The 17,631-nt window shown below is 45.7% G+C and overlaps 1 protein-coding gene across 15 annotated transcripts in view; it reads right to left on the bottom strand.

Moving 5' to 3' along the window:
- Positions 1-17,631, bottom strand: part of fbrsl1 (fibrosin-like 1) — a 317,636-nt gene that overhangs the window by 159,151 nt on the left and 140,854 nt on the right. For 9 of the 15 annotated variants that reach the window (XM_039802814.1, XM_039802815.1, XM_039802823.1 and 6 more), the window contains exons 3-4: positions 8,669-8,770; positions 3,606-3,641 (exon numbers count right to left, since the gene is read on the bottom strand). In XM_039802814.1, the coding sequence (XP_039658748.1) occupies positions 3,606-3,641; positions 8,669-8,770 (138 nt within the window). Of the gene's footprint in view, positions 1-3,605; positions 3,642-8,668; positions 8,772-9,802; positions 9,808-10,744; positions 10,750-17,631 lie in introns of those variants that run through there. The other 6 variants (XM_039802818.1, XM_039802821.1, XM_039802820.1 and 3 more) reach the window with 3 other exon arrangements.

Below are 17,631 nucleotides of genomic sequence, written 5' to 3'. Positions count from 1 at the left end.
AGTCTATATATCGATGACGTTTCATTCACGGGATAGTTCCGATGCCACCGGAGGATCCGCCGAACGCCACTCATTTTCGGCCTTTCCGCTTTCTGTCGGTGTTTCTCATGTCCCTTATCTGATAGCTCCTCCTCTTCTTGGTCCTCGGCTGAACCGGATGTTGTTTGGCCCTCCTCGGTGAAGGCCGTCTCAAAGCTCTTATTTCTGCTCCGAGGAGCTAGCTAATCGAGGAGGGATCACTGAGGACCGAGGAGGGATCATCGAGGAGGGATCACCGAGGAGCTGTAGGCGAGGATACACAAGAGCAGCCTTCCCGGAAACCGTGCAGCTGAAGGAGTTGCTAACTCCGCCCAAACAGCTGACAAATTCATGTGACGCTTCCGAGGAAAGGACGTCTCATCCCTCTGAAACACATTTCCTCGGTTCCTCCCTCCTCCCGTGATACCGAGGAGTCGAGGAGGCAATTTAAGTGACATGAGAAGCACCTCCTGTGTTGGCAATCTAAACTCCGGTCGATTCAGGAAACATCTTCTGAGCTAGAACCAACAATTAAATTGTTCATCTTTTTTCTGAGTAAAATTCTCATCACACACTCGACAGCCATTTTAATTCCAAAGCTCTCTACGTGCACCTGTTCCTTCCCAAGGCTATTTTGTAGACTGCGTCCGGCGCTTAGCACGGCCAAAGACGATAGAGATTGGTTTAAAGAAATGCCAATCAACCAGAGCACGTTTTTCTCCTATCCAGGAATGTTGTGTGGACTAGCCAGACCCTCCTCCGCAGCGCTGTGGAGATAGTTTTGGCAATGCGAGACTAGCCCTGCAGTGCAAGCTCACCAAGGCAAGTTCCGTTTGTTTTAATGGCAATAAAGTTAACTCAATCAGATATCAACAAGTCACTGCTAAACACGTCCGGTATGATTCGGTTTATTATATATTTATTGTGTAATTGAACATAACACCAGTCTAAAGGAATACATGGAATTCTATGATTTAAAAAAAAAAAAATATTCTTGGCCTTTTGCCTTTGTCAGTCAATAGAGAGACACAGGAAAAGCTACCTTTATATATATATATATAAAAAACACACTAACTAGGTTGATATTACTGTATGTGCTATATATAGATGAATGTTGAGACTTGTAGTATTTAATTGTCTTACTGTGTTCACCTCAGCAAGAATAAAAGTCAATGGCCACTATTTTTAGCACACAAAAATCAAACATGTATTTTTCCTGCAAACACTTGCCACTAGAATCCTCAAATGTGAACGCACTGAAATCATTAGCCATGAGCAGCTTCATTGGAACACATATTTGCATCAACCTGCAGAAACTTTGAATTTCAATTAGCAACTTTTGAAGGGTCACTAAGTGATGAAATATTTGTTAGCTCTTTTAGTTTAGTCAGTCGTTTCTTTTAACAAAGAAAGAAATGAGAAAAGAGACTGACCAGACTGACGAGGAGACAGGCCATGTTTCCTCAGAATGTGTGCAGAGATGGTGTATGACGCACTGATGTAATGTGCAAAAACACAATTGGATGAATGAAACCAGCAGACAATGCATTCTGTATGCAACTGCCAAATCATTTTAACACAGTACAAAAGGTATTTTCTCCTTCCAAAAACACTCTGGGGACTCCAATTTCCCGGTTTTCATGAATCTGGCGCTAAAGCCCAGAAACTTCCTTTACTGTACATTCTTGTGTACACCATTCAAATGAGGCCATTCAAGCCTGGCAGGCAACATAAGAAGGGAGACATATGGAAAGCATAAACAAGAAGAGGCGTCTTAGTGCCTTGTGACAGATAACCAGCCCCCATCCAACCGCCTTGATTTTTTTTGAGTGTTTGTGGAGAGGCAGAGCAGTAGATGGCGATCAGTGCCGGGGGCCAACCAGACGATAGCCCAGTCCATGATATTGGTGCCCAGTGGCGCTTCCTTCGCCTGTGCGCCCCCGCCTCATTGACCCTCCCACACCCCCTCCCCACCTCACTGACAGCCCTCCACCCACATACATAGCCTCTCTCTTCCTCCAGCCATAACGCTCTATGCAGCCCCTGGCCTTCTACTCCTCCTCCTCCTCCTCCCCCCATACCCACTCAGCCTCTGCCTGGCAGATCCCTGGAGCCCCCCGACACTACAACCCCCCCCCCCCTTTGAAACCATCATACTGTAAAGCCTGAAGCACATGCAGATAAGGAGACCCCAGAAATCAAGCGGGCCCGGCAGCAGAGCAGACTGAGTCAGAGCTCAGCACCCAGGAGGTGCCCAGAGGCTACAAACACTGCAGATAGCACCGTAGGATAGCCAGAGAGCAGAGCCCGACAACGTCAAACTTCCTGCCCTCGTTGCTGGACTTTCTTTTGCTTGTACAATGCCAACGACCCCCATAACATCAAGCCCCCTCCACCTCCATTTCTGCCCGCTCCCTCTGACTCCTCCCTTCCTCCTTTACAGATAAAGAGAAGGCCTCGTCCCCTGCCGACTCAAACTGACAGCTCCAGCCAAAGGGCCAAAAGAGTTTTTTTGGAAGGTCTTGTTTGTTTTCATCCATCTGTGAGTATGCGACCGCTGGGGAATAGGAATATGACATGTTCTATTAAAACTAAACTAAACAAAAATTGCACAGAGATCAAGGTCTTTTCAAGTTAAGCTCTGTTCAGCACTTTAACTGCAGTCCTTTGAGGCAGATTAACGATGACAAACCATTTATAGTTGTTTTGTTTGTCGGGATGATTGCTTCCAAGCTGCAATAAGAACTGCCATATGCCACTCATCAGCTAAAAGTAGCGCACTTTAAAGAATGTTCCTCTTATTAGTTCCCCTTTAAGCAAAGGACATAAAGGACGACTGCTGTCTCTATTACCCAGAGACTAGACACATCGTTGAAACAATGGGAGGGGAAGAGCACAAATGTACGGTTCGAAAAAGCACTGGGGCAAGGCAACAGATGCTTTCAAGGGATAAAAATAGTCCTCTTCTGACAATTTGTGAGCGAGTGTATGTTTGAAAGGATTGGGTTGACGTTTTCCAAGGCTTCACTAAATATTCCTCTCGGGTACATTTACCTTCAACAACACATGGTCTATGACAGAAACCATCTCACTGGCTCTTATTAATGTACAGTCAGTTGCTTCCAACAAATAGTAGACATAAATCAAGACACGTTTAACGGCTATGGATCCTCCTGAAGGTGTAAATGTACATGCATGTCTGTGGTAGTGGTGTGAAATTGTATTTATTGCATAGATACAGGGGGCCTTTAAGAGGCTTTTAGGCATATTGTCATATACTGTATGTGAGCAAAAGGATCCTCCATTGACAGTCACTGGGGGAAGACATAAAACTCTGACAGCCAAATTGCAGCGCCGGCGAACAGCGCTGATCGATGCCAATAAAACGAGGCTCTTTTCGCCAAGGTAGCGCAGGACACCTTCCCGCAATTTAATCAGTCAGTCAGCCAGAATTAATGTCCCTAATATCATGATTTCTCCATTACTCTATTTAACATAATTAAAATGTCGAGCGCCGGGGCCATAAAGCGGGTCGTTGGAGATTGTAATTCTGCCGTAAAGCTATGAAGCATGAAAATGCCACTTACCGAGTAGCCGCGGCCTGACAGCGAGTGAGTGGAACTCTGTAGGGAGAGAGAGGAGAACAGGGATGACCTTTAAGGAGCGTTTCACTCGCTGACACAGACATGACGAAGCAGCGCCGCTTTAATATCAATATTCACGTTAACCTTTTACCCGCCCCGCCATGTACCCCCGCGCCCGCACACATCGCTCCCATCCATTCTGGCCTCCACCGAGGGGGTAGCTGAGCGGCACCCGCTCTAAAAACAATCACTCACATCCAGCTGAGAGACTTAATAGGAGTTTTCATAGAAAGACACTGTGGAAAGCCTTAATCATTTGGTAAAACTATAATTAAAATGGTGCACAATAGTCATTCTATGGCTGTGTAGATGCCTTTTAAGCACAGTGTGAAGTGTGCACGCTTTACCTAACACGTGATTGAGTCTCTGGGATTCATTATTTCGCAACTCTATGGTTAATGTCAGGTTTTTATCTTTGCCGGTAGACCAAATTATTAACGCCTCAAATGGTTTTATAATGCAGGCAATGCGTTGCAGTGCAGGTCAAGATTAACTGTCACCATTTATTTGTTTGAATTCATTTGCTTCTGTGCCTTCCAGAGTGTCATCTGACAGATAGACACATGGGAGTAAATCCATCACTTGCACCAGCAGATGAAAGGATAAAACACACCTCGATAGATAAATTGTTGTTTTGAGAGTGAGTAACAGTTCAGGTACCCTGCTAGCCGAAGACGTTGGCTTCTCTTCTTATTCCATCTTTTAATTTTCTAGGTATTTGTTTTTGCGCTCCAAACAAACAGTATTGAATAAGAGAAGCATCAACGGGCAAGATATCATTTCCAAAATGCTTTATATCCTTTACGGGCAAAAAGACATTATGTCGTGTTCATCATTAGACCTTTATCAATCCAAACTGTAAAAATAAAATGTTGTCTACACTGTCCTTCATTGGATGTGTTTTTTTTAATTTTGTCTTTATTTTGTGGGATATTATTTTTAAACTAAAATGTTGTCTGCAACATTTTGGAACCAAACCAACCATTCTTCATTATGTTCTATCAGGCCCTTTTACTCAGGGTAAGTATATTTTCGTGCATTAAGGGAGGTGTTTGGGCCCATCAAACTCCTCCTGTGTTTTCTAACGCAGTCCTCTAAATGCTGAACAAGAGCAGGATGGAGACAGAAAAAGCTAGCTTTTGTTCTGTTCTCTGGCTCTGTTTGTCAGAGCCCAGCAAGAATACCAATCTCCAAATCCCTCCCTCCACTTCTACTCTCACTTCTTTTATTCCTCTGTCTAGATTGGCAATTTCTCCCCCCCTGGTCTCTGGAGGGGACTTTTCTGCTAGACCAATTTCATCCATAGGTCCACCTTCAATCCAAGCGACCTCCCCCACACCTTCACCACCACGGCCTCCCTTGTTTTGCACCCTCCCAATACCCCTCATCCACTCTCCCACACCTGCTCTAGGCCTTAGCCCTCATCAACGCCTGTGTGCCCCTCTGATTCGCAGGACAGCTCCTGTGGTGACGATTAGGGAGGAGTCCCGCCGTGAACCGGAAAGCAGGATCTGCGGGAATCAAAAGGCTATTCCCGCTCTGCTCAACCTCTGCTCCCTTCACTACTGCGACCAGAGAGGAGACCAGGAGAAAGGGGGGGGAGAACTGCTCAGAAGGCAAAATCTGTCCATACAAAAAGGGCCAAAAGTGTGTTCCAGTGAGAATGTGGTCTGTTGTCCGTGTGTGTGTGTGTGTGTGTGTTTGTGTGTGTGTATATGTATGTGTTTGTCTGTGAGTGCATATGTGCATAGGTGACGGGAGGCCAAAGCCATTTGGAATTAGCCTTACTATGTAGAGTTCATTCAACTTGGAGCATTCTGAGCAGAAAGAGAGGCTTATTTAAATGATAATGAGGGACAATCCATTGGATTTAGTGCCGGTGAAGGGAGGAAGAGAGGGGAGGGAAAGGGGGGATCCATTAAAACGCCAGCGGTTCATAAGCCATAGGGTCGGCATCCAGCTAAACACTCTCTCTTAAAAGCCATTATACATGGCTCTCAATGGATTTCTGCAGCGCTTAGGACTTCAAAAGGATTTAAGAACCCGCTCCAGAGAGGGAGTGTGGGGGAGGGAGGAGTGTGTGTGTGTGTGGTGGTTATGGTGGTTGGTGGCGAGAAGGATGGGGCGGATGCTGGCGGCATTTAAGGGTTAACTAAACAGCCCTGGAGAAGAGAAATGTTGCTAAATCCGCCCCCTAATCCTCTCCCCATTTCCATGCCCCCTCCTCCACTCGCCTTACAAAAAAATAAAGGAAAGAAAAAAGAAAAACATGGCGACAAGAGGGGAGGGTCCGGTCCATCTTCTCCCAACCCAGACTATTGGTTTTTGTCATTGCAGGGAGGCCAAGAGGCGGGCCAATCAGAGCTCGATGGAGCATGATGAGGCAAAGGATGCAAACACGTATGCCCTCTGTGGCAGATTAGGTAGCTGGGTGGGTTTGGGTGCATGTGGGTGGGTGTGGGTGGATACAGGAGGGTGTTAGAGACCCTGACAGCAACACAACCGCCGCCCGGTCCTCCGCAGGACACAGATGCAGTAGAACCCACTCCCTCCGCCACCCCATATTTCCCTAATCCCTGTGTGGCTTAGTGCCGGGGCCCCGCTGCACCGCAGGCACAATTACCTAGTCAAAATAAACAGATAAAGACCCAACCATGGCAATGAACAAACAACATCCCCTGCAGTTATTTTTTTATTTATTTTTTTTACCCCTTGCTCCCAAATTGATGCATGACTGTTTTTACAGGCGGGCGCGTCCACATGTCGCATTTGTCTCTATTTCCTTTGGCGGTAAGACAAGAGAAATCCATTTTACTCGTTGCAGACGCGGCATCATTAGTTAAGAGCTCTTAAAGCCGGGGAGCCACTTTGATGTGGTGGAGCGCGTTTTACGAAAATTAGCAGTGCTCTCAGTGCGGTGGCAGAGACTTCATGGTGCTGAAACGATAAAAATAGAGAAGAGACAGTGACACGGTGTTGGTGAGGAATCTCTGTGTGTGTATCACATACCTGTAAACGTTAGAGTAGTGAAAAAGATGTCAAGATAAGCAACAAGAACCAGGTGTGTGTGTGTGTGTGTGGGGGATGTGAATATAACATGAAAACAACATCTTGTTTTAATCACAATGTCTAACAACAGGCAAGGTGGGCCACATGATAAGCTGGCAGCATCAAAGTATAGTTAAAGTACCAAAAGTACTCATTTGCAAAATGGCCCATTTCAGAATAATATATATTACTGAATTATAATTATTGATGCATTAATGTGACCATCACTTTAGTGTTGCAGCTGCTTAAAAGTGGAACTAATTGGAATATATCCCCCTATCACCATTTATTTATTGATTACATTTTGTTAATCTAAATCTGCAAAGTAACTAGTAACTAAAGCTGTTAGATGAATGTGGTGGAGTAAAAAGTACCATATTTGCCTCTGAGATGAAGGGGAATACAAGTATAAAGTAGCAGAAAACAGAAATACTCAAGTACAAGTACCTCAAATTTGCTTAAGTACAGTACTTGAGTACTTTTCCACCACTGAGTTGAGAAATGCCATGAAGTTAGCTAATGCTAGCTAGTTTAGCTAATATTACAAATCAGGAGGGCGGCCTTAAACAGCCTGGGCTTTTCTTTATTTAGAGAGGGACAGACGGACAGACAGCCAGACAGATCCGAAAGAGGAGGAGAGAGGTAAAGAAAAGAGGAAGAGAGAGGGACAGACAGGCAGAGGGAGAGAGGGAGATGGATAGATATGGATGCCGTGGCTACAGCGATCAGCGTCTGTGCACCATTTATTTGGCAGCAGATTAGAGAGACATGCCACATCTAACACCGTCGACGATTACAGCACGCAATTTTCAACAGTGCCCCCCCCCCCACACCTCCATCGCCGCAACCACCACCACCACCCTCACTCTACCACCCCCCGCCCTCGTCCGTGCCCCCCGCTTCTCTGTGCTTGTCGTATATCCCTGTCAGAGCTGTCAACCGGCTTCGCTCTTTTATCTGACAAGCCCGCCCCTTCCCCCTGACTTTTTCATTAAAAGACAGCCTTTTACACAAATTCAAGAGAAACAGTACGAGGGGAAGAGGGGGGACAGTGCACAAGAGAAATAAGAGGATGAAGATGGCAAAAATTAGACTAGATGTTTTTTTTTTTTTTCATCAGCTGGATTTTCAATTGGAATGCTGAATAGCTTAAAACAATGTATTTAATAAGTCCATTAACATCTTTTTCCTTCCATCATTTTACCCCTGCTGGAAAAAGAGCTGCACATTTTCCTTCCTCTTCTTTCTCTCTCTCTCTCTCTCTCTCTCTCTCTCTCTCTCCTCATCCTCCTGCTGCTTTCGTCAGCTAAATGAACAGTCTGATTGAATTTTGGTAGGTTTGGGAGGTCTGCTTGACAGGCATTAGTTAGGAAGCATATTTCTACATTCATTTAAAATGAGCCGCTTGGGATTTTGCATGAATTCTCATTATTTCCCCTGTATCTAAATTGCATTATTTCATCCCTTACGCTGAACCAATGCCTGGCCTCTATTTGCCTTTGCCACCTACTCATTCTCTAAATGGGCTGGCATATGGATGCCAGCGCAGCGATAATTGGAACAGTTCCTTTAACTCATTCCATTCTGGGGTCGGCGAGATCAGCCCACACCTGGCTAAACTGCGTTAGGTCATGTCTACATTTAACCGCGCCATGCTTTAAATAATGCCAGGCCAACAAGGTGATGCTGTGTGACCGGCCTAATCATTTCTTGTCTATGTGCGCTGCCAGCCAGCCAGTCTTATCCCCCGCAACGCACAGGGGATTTATGAGGTGATAGCTGAAAACAGCAGGAGCTACTGCGCCAGCTGCTCTCTGATCTCTGCCTCCATGTTGCCGCCGCCCGCCCGCTCTCTATACTCCACCTCAGGGGTCCCCTGCCTTGGCCTGTGAAAGTGGATAGCCCGGCCCGCTGTAGGAGGTCTGTGGAAAGGGGAAAGGTCTCGTCCAAGGACTCACCTCGCTGAGCTGCTCCTTGGAGTTGCTCCTGTGCGGTCGGCTGAGCTCCTGCACCGTCTCGTCCTCGCTGAGTTTGACCGGACGTAGCACTAAAGGCTTGATCTGCAGGGGACACAAGAAGGAAAGAGGACATCTTCAAATCACGTCCTTAGGTCACGATCCAAACCACTATGTTCCCAACTACCAATCTACCCTGAGAGGCAGTTACTTTTCAGACATTTGAGAGGCATGAAGCATAATCCTAAAAGCCGCTCTGATATAACTGTAAATCACTGTCACTCTGTCATTACTTTCATAAAATGGTTTTTCATTTTTCATTTCATGTTCGGTTGAATAGGGACAGATGCTTAGACATGGACATTTGTGCAACTCCAATATCTCCAATACACAGCATCACAGCATTTATAGATATTGCTAGTTTCCACTGCCCGTCCCTAGAAGAGCTTTTAAACAACAAAGATTAAACACTGCCACAATTAAAATGGATATAAATGGATATAAAGCACATAAACATACAAGACACCTACATCTGTATCCAACCCCCCCGCCCATACACCACCCCACGCCGTCCCACCCCTATGTGTGACTACAGGTCTGATTTAAAAAAATTCTTCAGTTTCATTTTAAAAAGCCAATTATTTTGTATTGCTTTTAGCTCAATGGGCAGCTCATTCCATGCCTTAGCTCCCTCAATAGAAAATGATGTCTGGTCAAAGGAGGTTTATCTGAAGGATATTTTACAGTTGCCCTAACCTGTGTTTCTAGTGGACAATCCACTGGCCTGTAATGGTTGCACCTAGTCACAGAGAGCCTGAGGCGCCTGTTCATGTAAGCACTTCCAGATGAGATTGGAATTTGCAAATGCAATGCAGTTGTCAAATCTTAACATGTTCAGATCTCTCAGGACGTGACAATGATGTGATCTGGTTGGCCTTTTGCCCAATAATTTCAACGCACGATTGTAGAGTCTCTTTAATGGTTTAGTCACCTATGGACTTGCCTGCGATCATGAGGTAACACAATAACTGAGGTGTGAAAAGATGATTGTGTGCATAAATATTTTGGCAGCATCAAAGGTTAGACAGTCCCTAATTAGTCTAAATAAATATGAGTTGGCTTTTACGGTTCTGCCTAATTTTCTCATCTGTCAAATTTCAGGAGAGGGTCCAGCATTACGACGAGGTGTTTGACCTCTGGAACTTGCTCTATGAGCTGATGTTATGTATTAAACGACCATGCCAGAGTCGTTTTGCCAATTTAATACAAATGACATGGACTTTACATACTGTTGACTAGTCTTATTTCAGTGGTTCCCCCTAGGGGGCCCAGGGTTATAACCAGTGGTGGAGGAAGTAATGAATATCAGTACTGAAGTCAAAGTACAAATAACCAGATACATATTTACATATTTACTTTAGTAAAAGTACCACAATATCAACCCTACTTAAGTAAAAGTAAAAATACCTGATTATAAATGTACTTTAAGTATTAAAAGTAAAAGTACTTGCATAACGATTTATTCTGTTAATGTCTAAGAAAAGAAATCGTTATAATATAGACATTAAGAGAATACATCGTTATTTCCAAATGATTATATATCTCTAAACCTTTATAATTCAATTCAATTCAATTTTATTTATAGTATCAAATCATAACAGAGTTATCTCGAGACACTTTACAGATAGAGTAGGTCTAGACCACACTCTATAAATTCCAAAGCCCCAACAATTACAGTAATTCCCTCAAGAGCAAGCATTAGCAGTGGCTGTTGCGACAGTGGCGAGGAAAAACTCCCTCTTGGGAAGAAACCTCAGACAGACCCAGACTCTTGGTAGGCGGTGTCTGACGGGGCCGGTTGGGGGTGCGATGAACAGTGGCAAATAATAGTCACATTAAAGATAATGGAACAGTGACTTCGAAGGTAGTCGTGGAAGTTATAGATCGTTATAGACTATAGAAGGTGGTATATTTTTCATATATATGTATATATATATTAGTGTTGTCAGTTAAACACGTTATAAACGGCGTTAACGTAAACCCATTTTAACGGCGTACATTTTGTATCGCGAGATTAACGTTCTTTTTGGCCTAGCAAACTTTGTAGTTTTTTTCACATGCGGTTGCAACAACTAGTAACGTTAGAAAAACTACAACACCACACTGGATCTAGCTAGACCGCAAACAAAACAACAGGCACGGCGCACACACTTGTTTGGGCTCGCAAGCCGGCCAAAGAGTAGTAGGCTAACATTACGTTTTGGGTGGATGGCGAGCGCCAGACGCCGAAACGGATGGCAATAAGATTCTGAATGGAAAGTTTACTTTTAAAAAGTTAACAAATGGTTCCATTGACAAGACCAAAGTGATCGTTTTGTCGTTGTGAACGGAGCTATCATCGCAGCACGTCCAGTCTGAAATACCACTTGATGGCCGAGCACACAGCTGATGGGAATCCCCCCCCTCGTCAAAGCCAGGCGTAAATAATGGGACAAAAAAGAAATCAAGGGACATTTAGAATAGATAAATGTGCGATTAACTGCGAGTTAACTATGACATTAATGCGATTAATCGCGATTAAATATTTTAATCATTTGACGGCACTAATATATATATATAGATATATATATCTATCTATCTCTGAAAAATAAACAAAAAACTAAACTCTGCTCTGTCCTCCATGTAATGAACCAGCTCTCTTTACGGAGTCGAGACTTTTCGAGACGAACATTCAGGGAATGACAACCAGGCTGTAAACCATCCATAAAGCTTCAGAGCAGCGGCGCTCTCATCTCCGACTGTAGCAGCAGCAGTCAGGGCACCGCCAGCGGGTTCGGCTGCTCCACGACCCCGCGGAGAGAGCTACGGGGATCACCCTCCTCCAATCACATTGGGTCTTGTTTACTTTCCCTTTTTAGATTGTTTTTTGGGGGCTTTTTTCCCCTTTATTTCAGAGTGACAGTGGATAGACAGGAAAGGTGGGAGAGAGATGGGGGATGACATGCAGCAAAGGTCCGCAGGTCGGATTCGAACCCGGGCCACTGGCCCCAGCCTTCATGGGGCGCACGCTCTTACTGGGTGAGCTAGAGGTCGCTCCTAACACAGCGTTTTTAAAAAAAATCTGGGAATTTATTTGCTTTCTTGTTGACCTCTCACACATCAGCAGTTTAAACTACAAGAGCTTCAACCTTGATGCAACCACTGCGGACCAGAATTATCCATTTTATATCAAAACTTCAGGCACCGCAATAAATCACACAGCAAAACAATAGTAGGACAATGATGTTTCAACCAGTGGACACAAATGAAATTTCCAGAATGATGCCATCTTATTTTGTGTCACTCGCTTGGATCTTCCAAATCCACAAGTTAGACATCTATGCATAATAATACAGCATAAAAACAATGGCTTCAACTGACTTTCAATAGGCCGTGGTCCTTCTATTCTTAACCTGAGGGAAACGCAAAATGGGTGTGGTGACTCACAGCTCTATGTCAGTTTGTGCTTTGGTTAAATGCAAAGTAGAACTGGCTGTAGCAAAAACATTTGCAAGCCCCAAACCTCGACCCACTATTGCTAGTCATACCAGCCAGCGACAGGAAGGCAGCAGCAACAATATACTTATCCCAACCGTGACGGTCTACCAAATTCAGTTGATTTTTTTTGGGAACTTTGTTAAATTTGACTGATTTAAAGGACAGATTTTTTTATTTTTTATTTTTTATTTACTATAACCTAGGGCTGTGCAATTAATCAAAATTGAATCGTGATTATGATTTCAGCTCCCAATGATCACAAAAACAGAATAATCGAGAAAAACTATTGTTTAGCTCATTACGTTTTGCAAGTAAACTGAATAAATTAAGTTTAAATAAATAAAATAAATTTTCCATAATTGAGCAGCCCTACTATAGCCCCACCAATTTACCCAACTCAGGTAAGATGGAATTTGCTCCCTGACTGTGTTTTGCACATACAATAATGTTAGTGTGCTCATATGACACAAACACACATACACGCTCAAGGGTTGTTTATTATGTGCTTACATTTCTGAGAATAAAAAGATTATGCATTTGTTGCTGCAGTCATGAAAAAGTTACAATTAAAATAAATCTAATACCGACAAAAAATATTAGCCATCAGCAGCTTAAATGTACAAATGCCAGCATCTGCGTTCAGCCACCCACATCATGGTAACCCTAACACAAACCTGGATGGCTTGGTTTATTGCAGGCCATCAAGACCCACACTTGGCATGCATTCAAATTCCCAGCCAGATGGGAGGTTGGCAAGCTCAGCAAGGAAGACTATGTGCTGGTGCAGCACCAGCCAATCACAATGTCCCGAGCTGCTTCCCCACCTTGGAGTACAGTGGCGATGGCCGCGGGGTGTAATCCATTTGACTAGCAGTTTGCATGTAGCAGCTCCCCTGGTGGCACACACGGTGGCTGGCCCCATTCTCCTGATCTCCACTGTAATTTAAGCAGATCACTGCTACAATTAACCTTTCCCTGTAAATATCAATTATGGCCCCCGGCTGGGCCAGGATTAAAAGGGTCATCAGCTAATCTGACAGGTCCTGTACGCTACCACCTGGCTGGGAGAGAGGGAGGGAGGCAAGGCGGCAGAGAGAGAGAGAGAGTGTTTGTCTGCCCTCCTGCCCACCAGCTCACATGCCAAGTAGACACAATTCCCTTTTAATTACCCTGCCGCCACCGGGGCAAGCATGCTGATTGGCCAAGGGGCATTAGCAGTGCGCTGAGGTCAACAGTGACAGGACGGGGTGGGGTGGGGTGAGTGTGGCGCAGAGGAGGAGGGAGCTGCCGCCAAGCAATCAGGGTGTAGAGATGGAAGCAAGAGAAACCTGGCAGGTGGGCCTAATCAGGTTTGACTTCCACCTCTACCCGCCTCTCCCTCTGCCTCTCTCGCTCGCGCTCGACTAGCTGTCAGCCTAATCACTGCTTGAATCTTAAAATAGATGGTGGCCTTTTTGATTTCCTTCTCTCAAGGAGAGCACACAGGGAGCAATCCTCCTTGGCAGGCAGGCAGGCAGGCAGGCAGGCAGGCAGGCAGGCATGGAGGCAGAGACAGAGCGTTAAGGTACAGTTGCCGTCACGTCGCCGTCAAGTACAGCCGTTGATTACTTTGTTTACCCAGCATCAGTGTTGCTGACAAATTCCTGAAGGCGCCCAAAGTGTTTCCGTCTTCTCCAGGGCCTGCGGCGTCATTACCCAGTCAGCAATCAACTTGGCTATTGATCAGAGCACAGCGTCTAATTAGCCAGCTAGGTTAATGATGAAGCGTGCGAGGACCATTCCCCGAGCCGCTGTTCAACGGGACAGGAGAGCAATTGATCTAGGCAGGAATTCACCAACTCTGACAAAAGATTGGCAACGCTGACTGCCTGTGATTAAGGCAGGGACTAATTTCCTGTCTGGGGAGGTGTTTAATTGGCCCTAAGCTCCCAACTGTACAGCTTTCATGTGTTGTGTTTTCTTTTTTTTTGTGTGTACTCATTAATGTTAAAGGACAAGTTAGTGAGCTTGAGGGTGGGGCTACTGGCCTCTACTGGGATGTGATTGGTTGCAAGTGGTGACACAGTTCAAGGTTATAATATCTTTCCACTATGCTTGAGTGCATTTTCTGAGGGAGGAGTTCTTGGCCACATGACTGTTTTAGTTTTTTAAGTTTGTTTACATTGAAGGTTTGACCCATGCAGTATTGGGACAAGGTTAATAAGGTTGAAGCAGCAAGTGAATGTGGTTAATCTGTGTGTGTGTGTGTGTGTGTGTGGGGGCAGTTTGACTAAAGACGACAGAGGTAGAAAAACACAGCTAAGTAAGGGCTGTTTTACATGAATAATGTACTGGAAATTAGCTCCATTAGTCTCGGTATTGAACATGTCTGCAGTCCCTCTCTGGAGGCTGCCGCTCTGTGCTCTTTAATTATCTTCAAAGGGCCCTCTAGCATCTTAATTCCCCCCCAAGTTGAATAGTGCTGACTTGGGTCTGCTCATTTATGCTACTCTAACCCTGGGTGAGGTCACAAAGCCCCCCTGCTTAGAAAGGACCAGTCAAGGCACCGATGGCGACAGCAGAGGTTCATGCTAGGCTTGGCTAACTTTCCTTTTATTTTCACTCTTCCTCACAGTGTCGATCAATCTGCAGCCTGTCAGCAGGGTGCTGGCTAGACGCTGGCGGGTGATGCTTTGTTGTCCTGCTCCTTTGATCCAGCCTGCTTCACCTTGTAGGGGGGTTTCGGGGGGGCAATGGATGGCTGCGCGGTCTCCCACGTTTTTTCCTCCTTGAATAAGAGAAGCTGTTAGTCCTGACCTCACTTTTCCTCTCCTCGCTCCAGCTCCTCTCACTCTGCCTCATCTCTCCCTAGCCTGCCGTCACCTGTCAACAGCGCTCAGGGAGGCTGTGCCTCAGCCTTGTCCCAGTGTCAATCCTCATTACCCTGGGATCTTGGACCTTGCCCCCTTGCCCGCCCCTTGATTTCTAGCTGCCTTGATGCTCTTCTCCTCTGCACTACCACGCTCCAATCTGCTCTGCGGGCTTCCCGTGCACAAGGCGGGGAGGAGACCAGGGGCAATACAGGAAGAGGGAGGGCTGAAGAGGACGGATACAGATCCTTCCTCTAATTTGTTCTGAAAAGTGTCCTGCGCAAAGGACCCTCACCCCCATTAACCTAGCGACAGGCTGCTACCGCTGCTTAGGGAGGCATCAGCAGCATGTGTGTGTATGTGTGTGTATGGGAGTGGGGCCTTGTGGTGCGGCGGGCGAAGGCACCTCGGCGCTCAGTGCCGGGCTCCGGCACCGGCTCAATCTATCGGCTCATTATCCCCCCCGCCCAGGCTGGGGTGCAGACAAGTGCACTTTAGGGCCACAGGCCAAATTGATTCATCTGCCTTCATTTTCTTCGGGCTCAGAAGTGGCAGCTGCTCGGAGGCAGGGGGAAGGAGCTTTAAGATGGAGAGAGAGAGAGAAGGAGACAAAGAGAGGGTCTGGAATAGGGTGAGATGAAGGAGGGAGGCATCAAGAAAAAGAGGGGGTCCTGGCTTTGTTCCTCATCCATGTCCCATTTCACTGTTCCTCCCTCTTCTTTCTCTCTCTCCCTCCCTCTCTCTCTCTCTCTCTCACACACTTTACAGCACAACCAACACCTCCCTCCCTTGAAATCGCTATCAAGACATGCACTCACTCCCCCACCAAGTCCCAAGTTGGAAATTAGCCCAAGGACAAGCTAGTGGATTTACTACAGGGAGAGCAAATGGATTTTTGCTTTTATTTTGACGAGTCCCAGTGTATCCATTAAGCCTTTTAATCATACATTATTCATTGAGCTCGCCTTATAATAAATGACCACATAAAAGAGGTACACATATTATACAAGGCCTACAATGCCCCCGTAACTCTCTCTCCTAGTGCACTCAGAACTACATCACATTTGTAAGCTGGTTCACAAATATGAGCCTGTGAAATCTCAGCAAGATGGCGTTTCTATTCCAAGCAATGGCACCAGGACACAACAAGAGCTGGCAGATTAAAAGCAACACTTACAACAAATAAATGACACGGCGTGACCTATTGTCCGTTCGGCATGTGTCCTGCTCACAACATGGCCGTGTACAATGCTACACGGTGTAAAGCTAACTGGGGTGGCCAGCGCGACCGCCCAACACTGTAACAAAGCACTCAACCTGAAAGCGAAGCCGCTTACCCGGCCTGATTCCCAGCCAACGGAGACCTCAGGAGAGCCTGGGTGTCCCGCAGGGCCCTGTCTGGAACAGATGAACTGGGGAGAGGATCAGTCCCTGTGGGCCCCAGGTCTCTCCAATCACTCTCACCATATGCCCCCTGGGGGAGTGAGGGAACAAGGCGAGAGAGGAGGAAAGGAGGGGGGGGAGAGGAGGAGGAGGAGAGCACCTGCTCCCAAATACGAACCCATCCCTCAGCACCTGTCCCGGGGGTTCACTGACAACCGCAACCAACACACACACACACACACACACACACACACACACCTGTCAACTAGGACCATAGGAACAGTATCTGCCCTGCACTGATAAGCACAAGGCCTTACAGCAGAACCCCCCCCCCACACACACACACACACACACACACACACACACACGATCCCCCACCATGACTCCCACCACCAGGCAAGCATTTCTCAGAGCTACCAACAACAATTAGGCCGATGATGTCAAAATGGTAATGATGTTATTGGAAGGCAAGCAAGAGAGCGCTGCTGTGGATCTGCGTTTTGCTCTTCATTGCTGGAGCCAACATTATGCAGATCTTCCTCCTCTCTTGTTGCTCTGCAAGAAATGCACAGCTTTGATTTCTGTGTACACTATTAGCGTTGAAAGCAGTGAGTGCATTTTGCAAAAAGGATTTATGCATGCTAACAAGAAAAATTCAAATGGCGTTCACTTTGGAGGTTGTACTTGAATTTCTTTTTCAACTCGACATGATTATTTGCAAGTCAAAGTTCACTTTGGCTTTCAAAAAAAGAGGGCGCATTCAAACTTCAGGTTGTGGTACATGCCACTGGAAATGCCACATTTGCACTTGGTGGTCAGCAAAACCTTTTGGAAATTGAGAGATGATTTATTCATTCATTCATTTTCAAGTGTGCGCTGCTGTAATTATCTCAGCAGACCGTTCAATCACCACGAGTATTTTCAAGGTATTGGGGAAGGGTGGCAAAAAAGGCAAATGTGTGTATATTCTCAACCCCTAAATAGCTGCTGCAGTGTTAACTCTTAAAAAAACTGTTACATGCATGTTCATTTAAAATGACTATATTATGCATGATAGCTCTTTGCAAAGGCCTAAAACCACATTCTTTCATAATGAATGTTGTTTAAACACAACTCATTGGAATTACATAGCCATTACACAGAGATGTGCCACTGATGTGTACTATATCACTAATACTAAATGCTGTTGCAGAATAG

Source organism: Perca fluviatilis, chromosome 6 (assembly GCF_010015445.1).
Source record: "Perca fluviatilis chromosome 6, GENO_Pfluv_1.0, whole genome shotgun sequence".
Lineage (NCBI taxonomy): Eukaryota > Metazoa > Chordata > Actinopteri > Perciformes > Percidae > Perca > Perca fluviatilis.
Note: the sequence above shows the minus strand (reverse complement) of the source record. Positions and strands in the feature narration are given on the sequence as shown.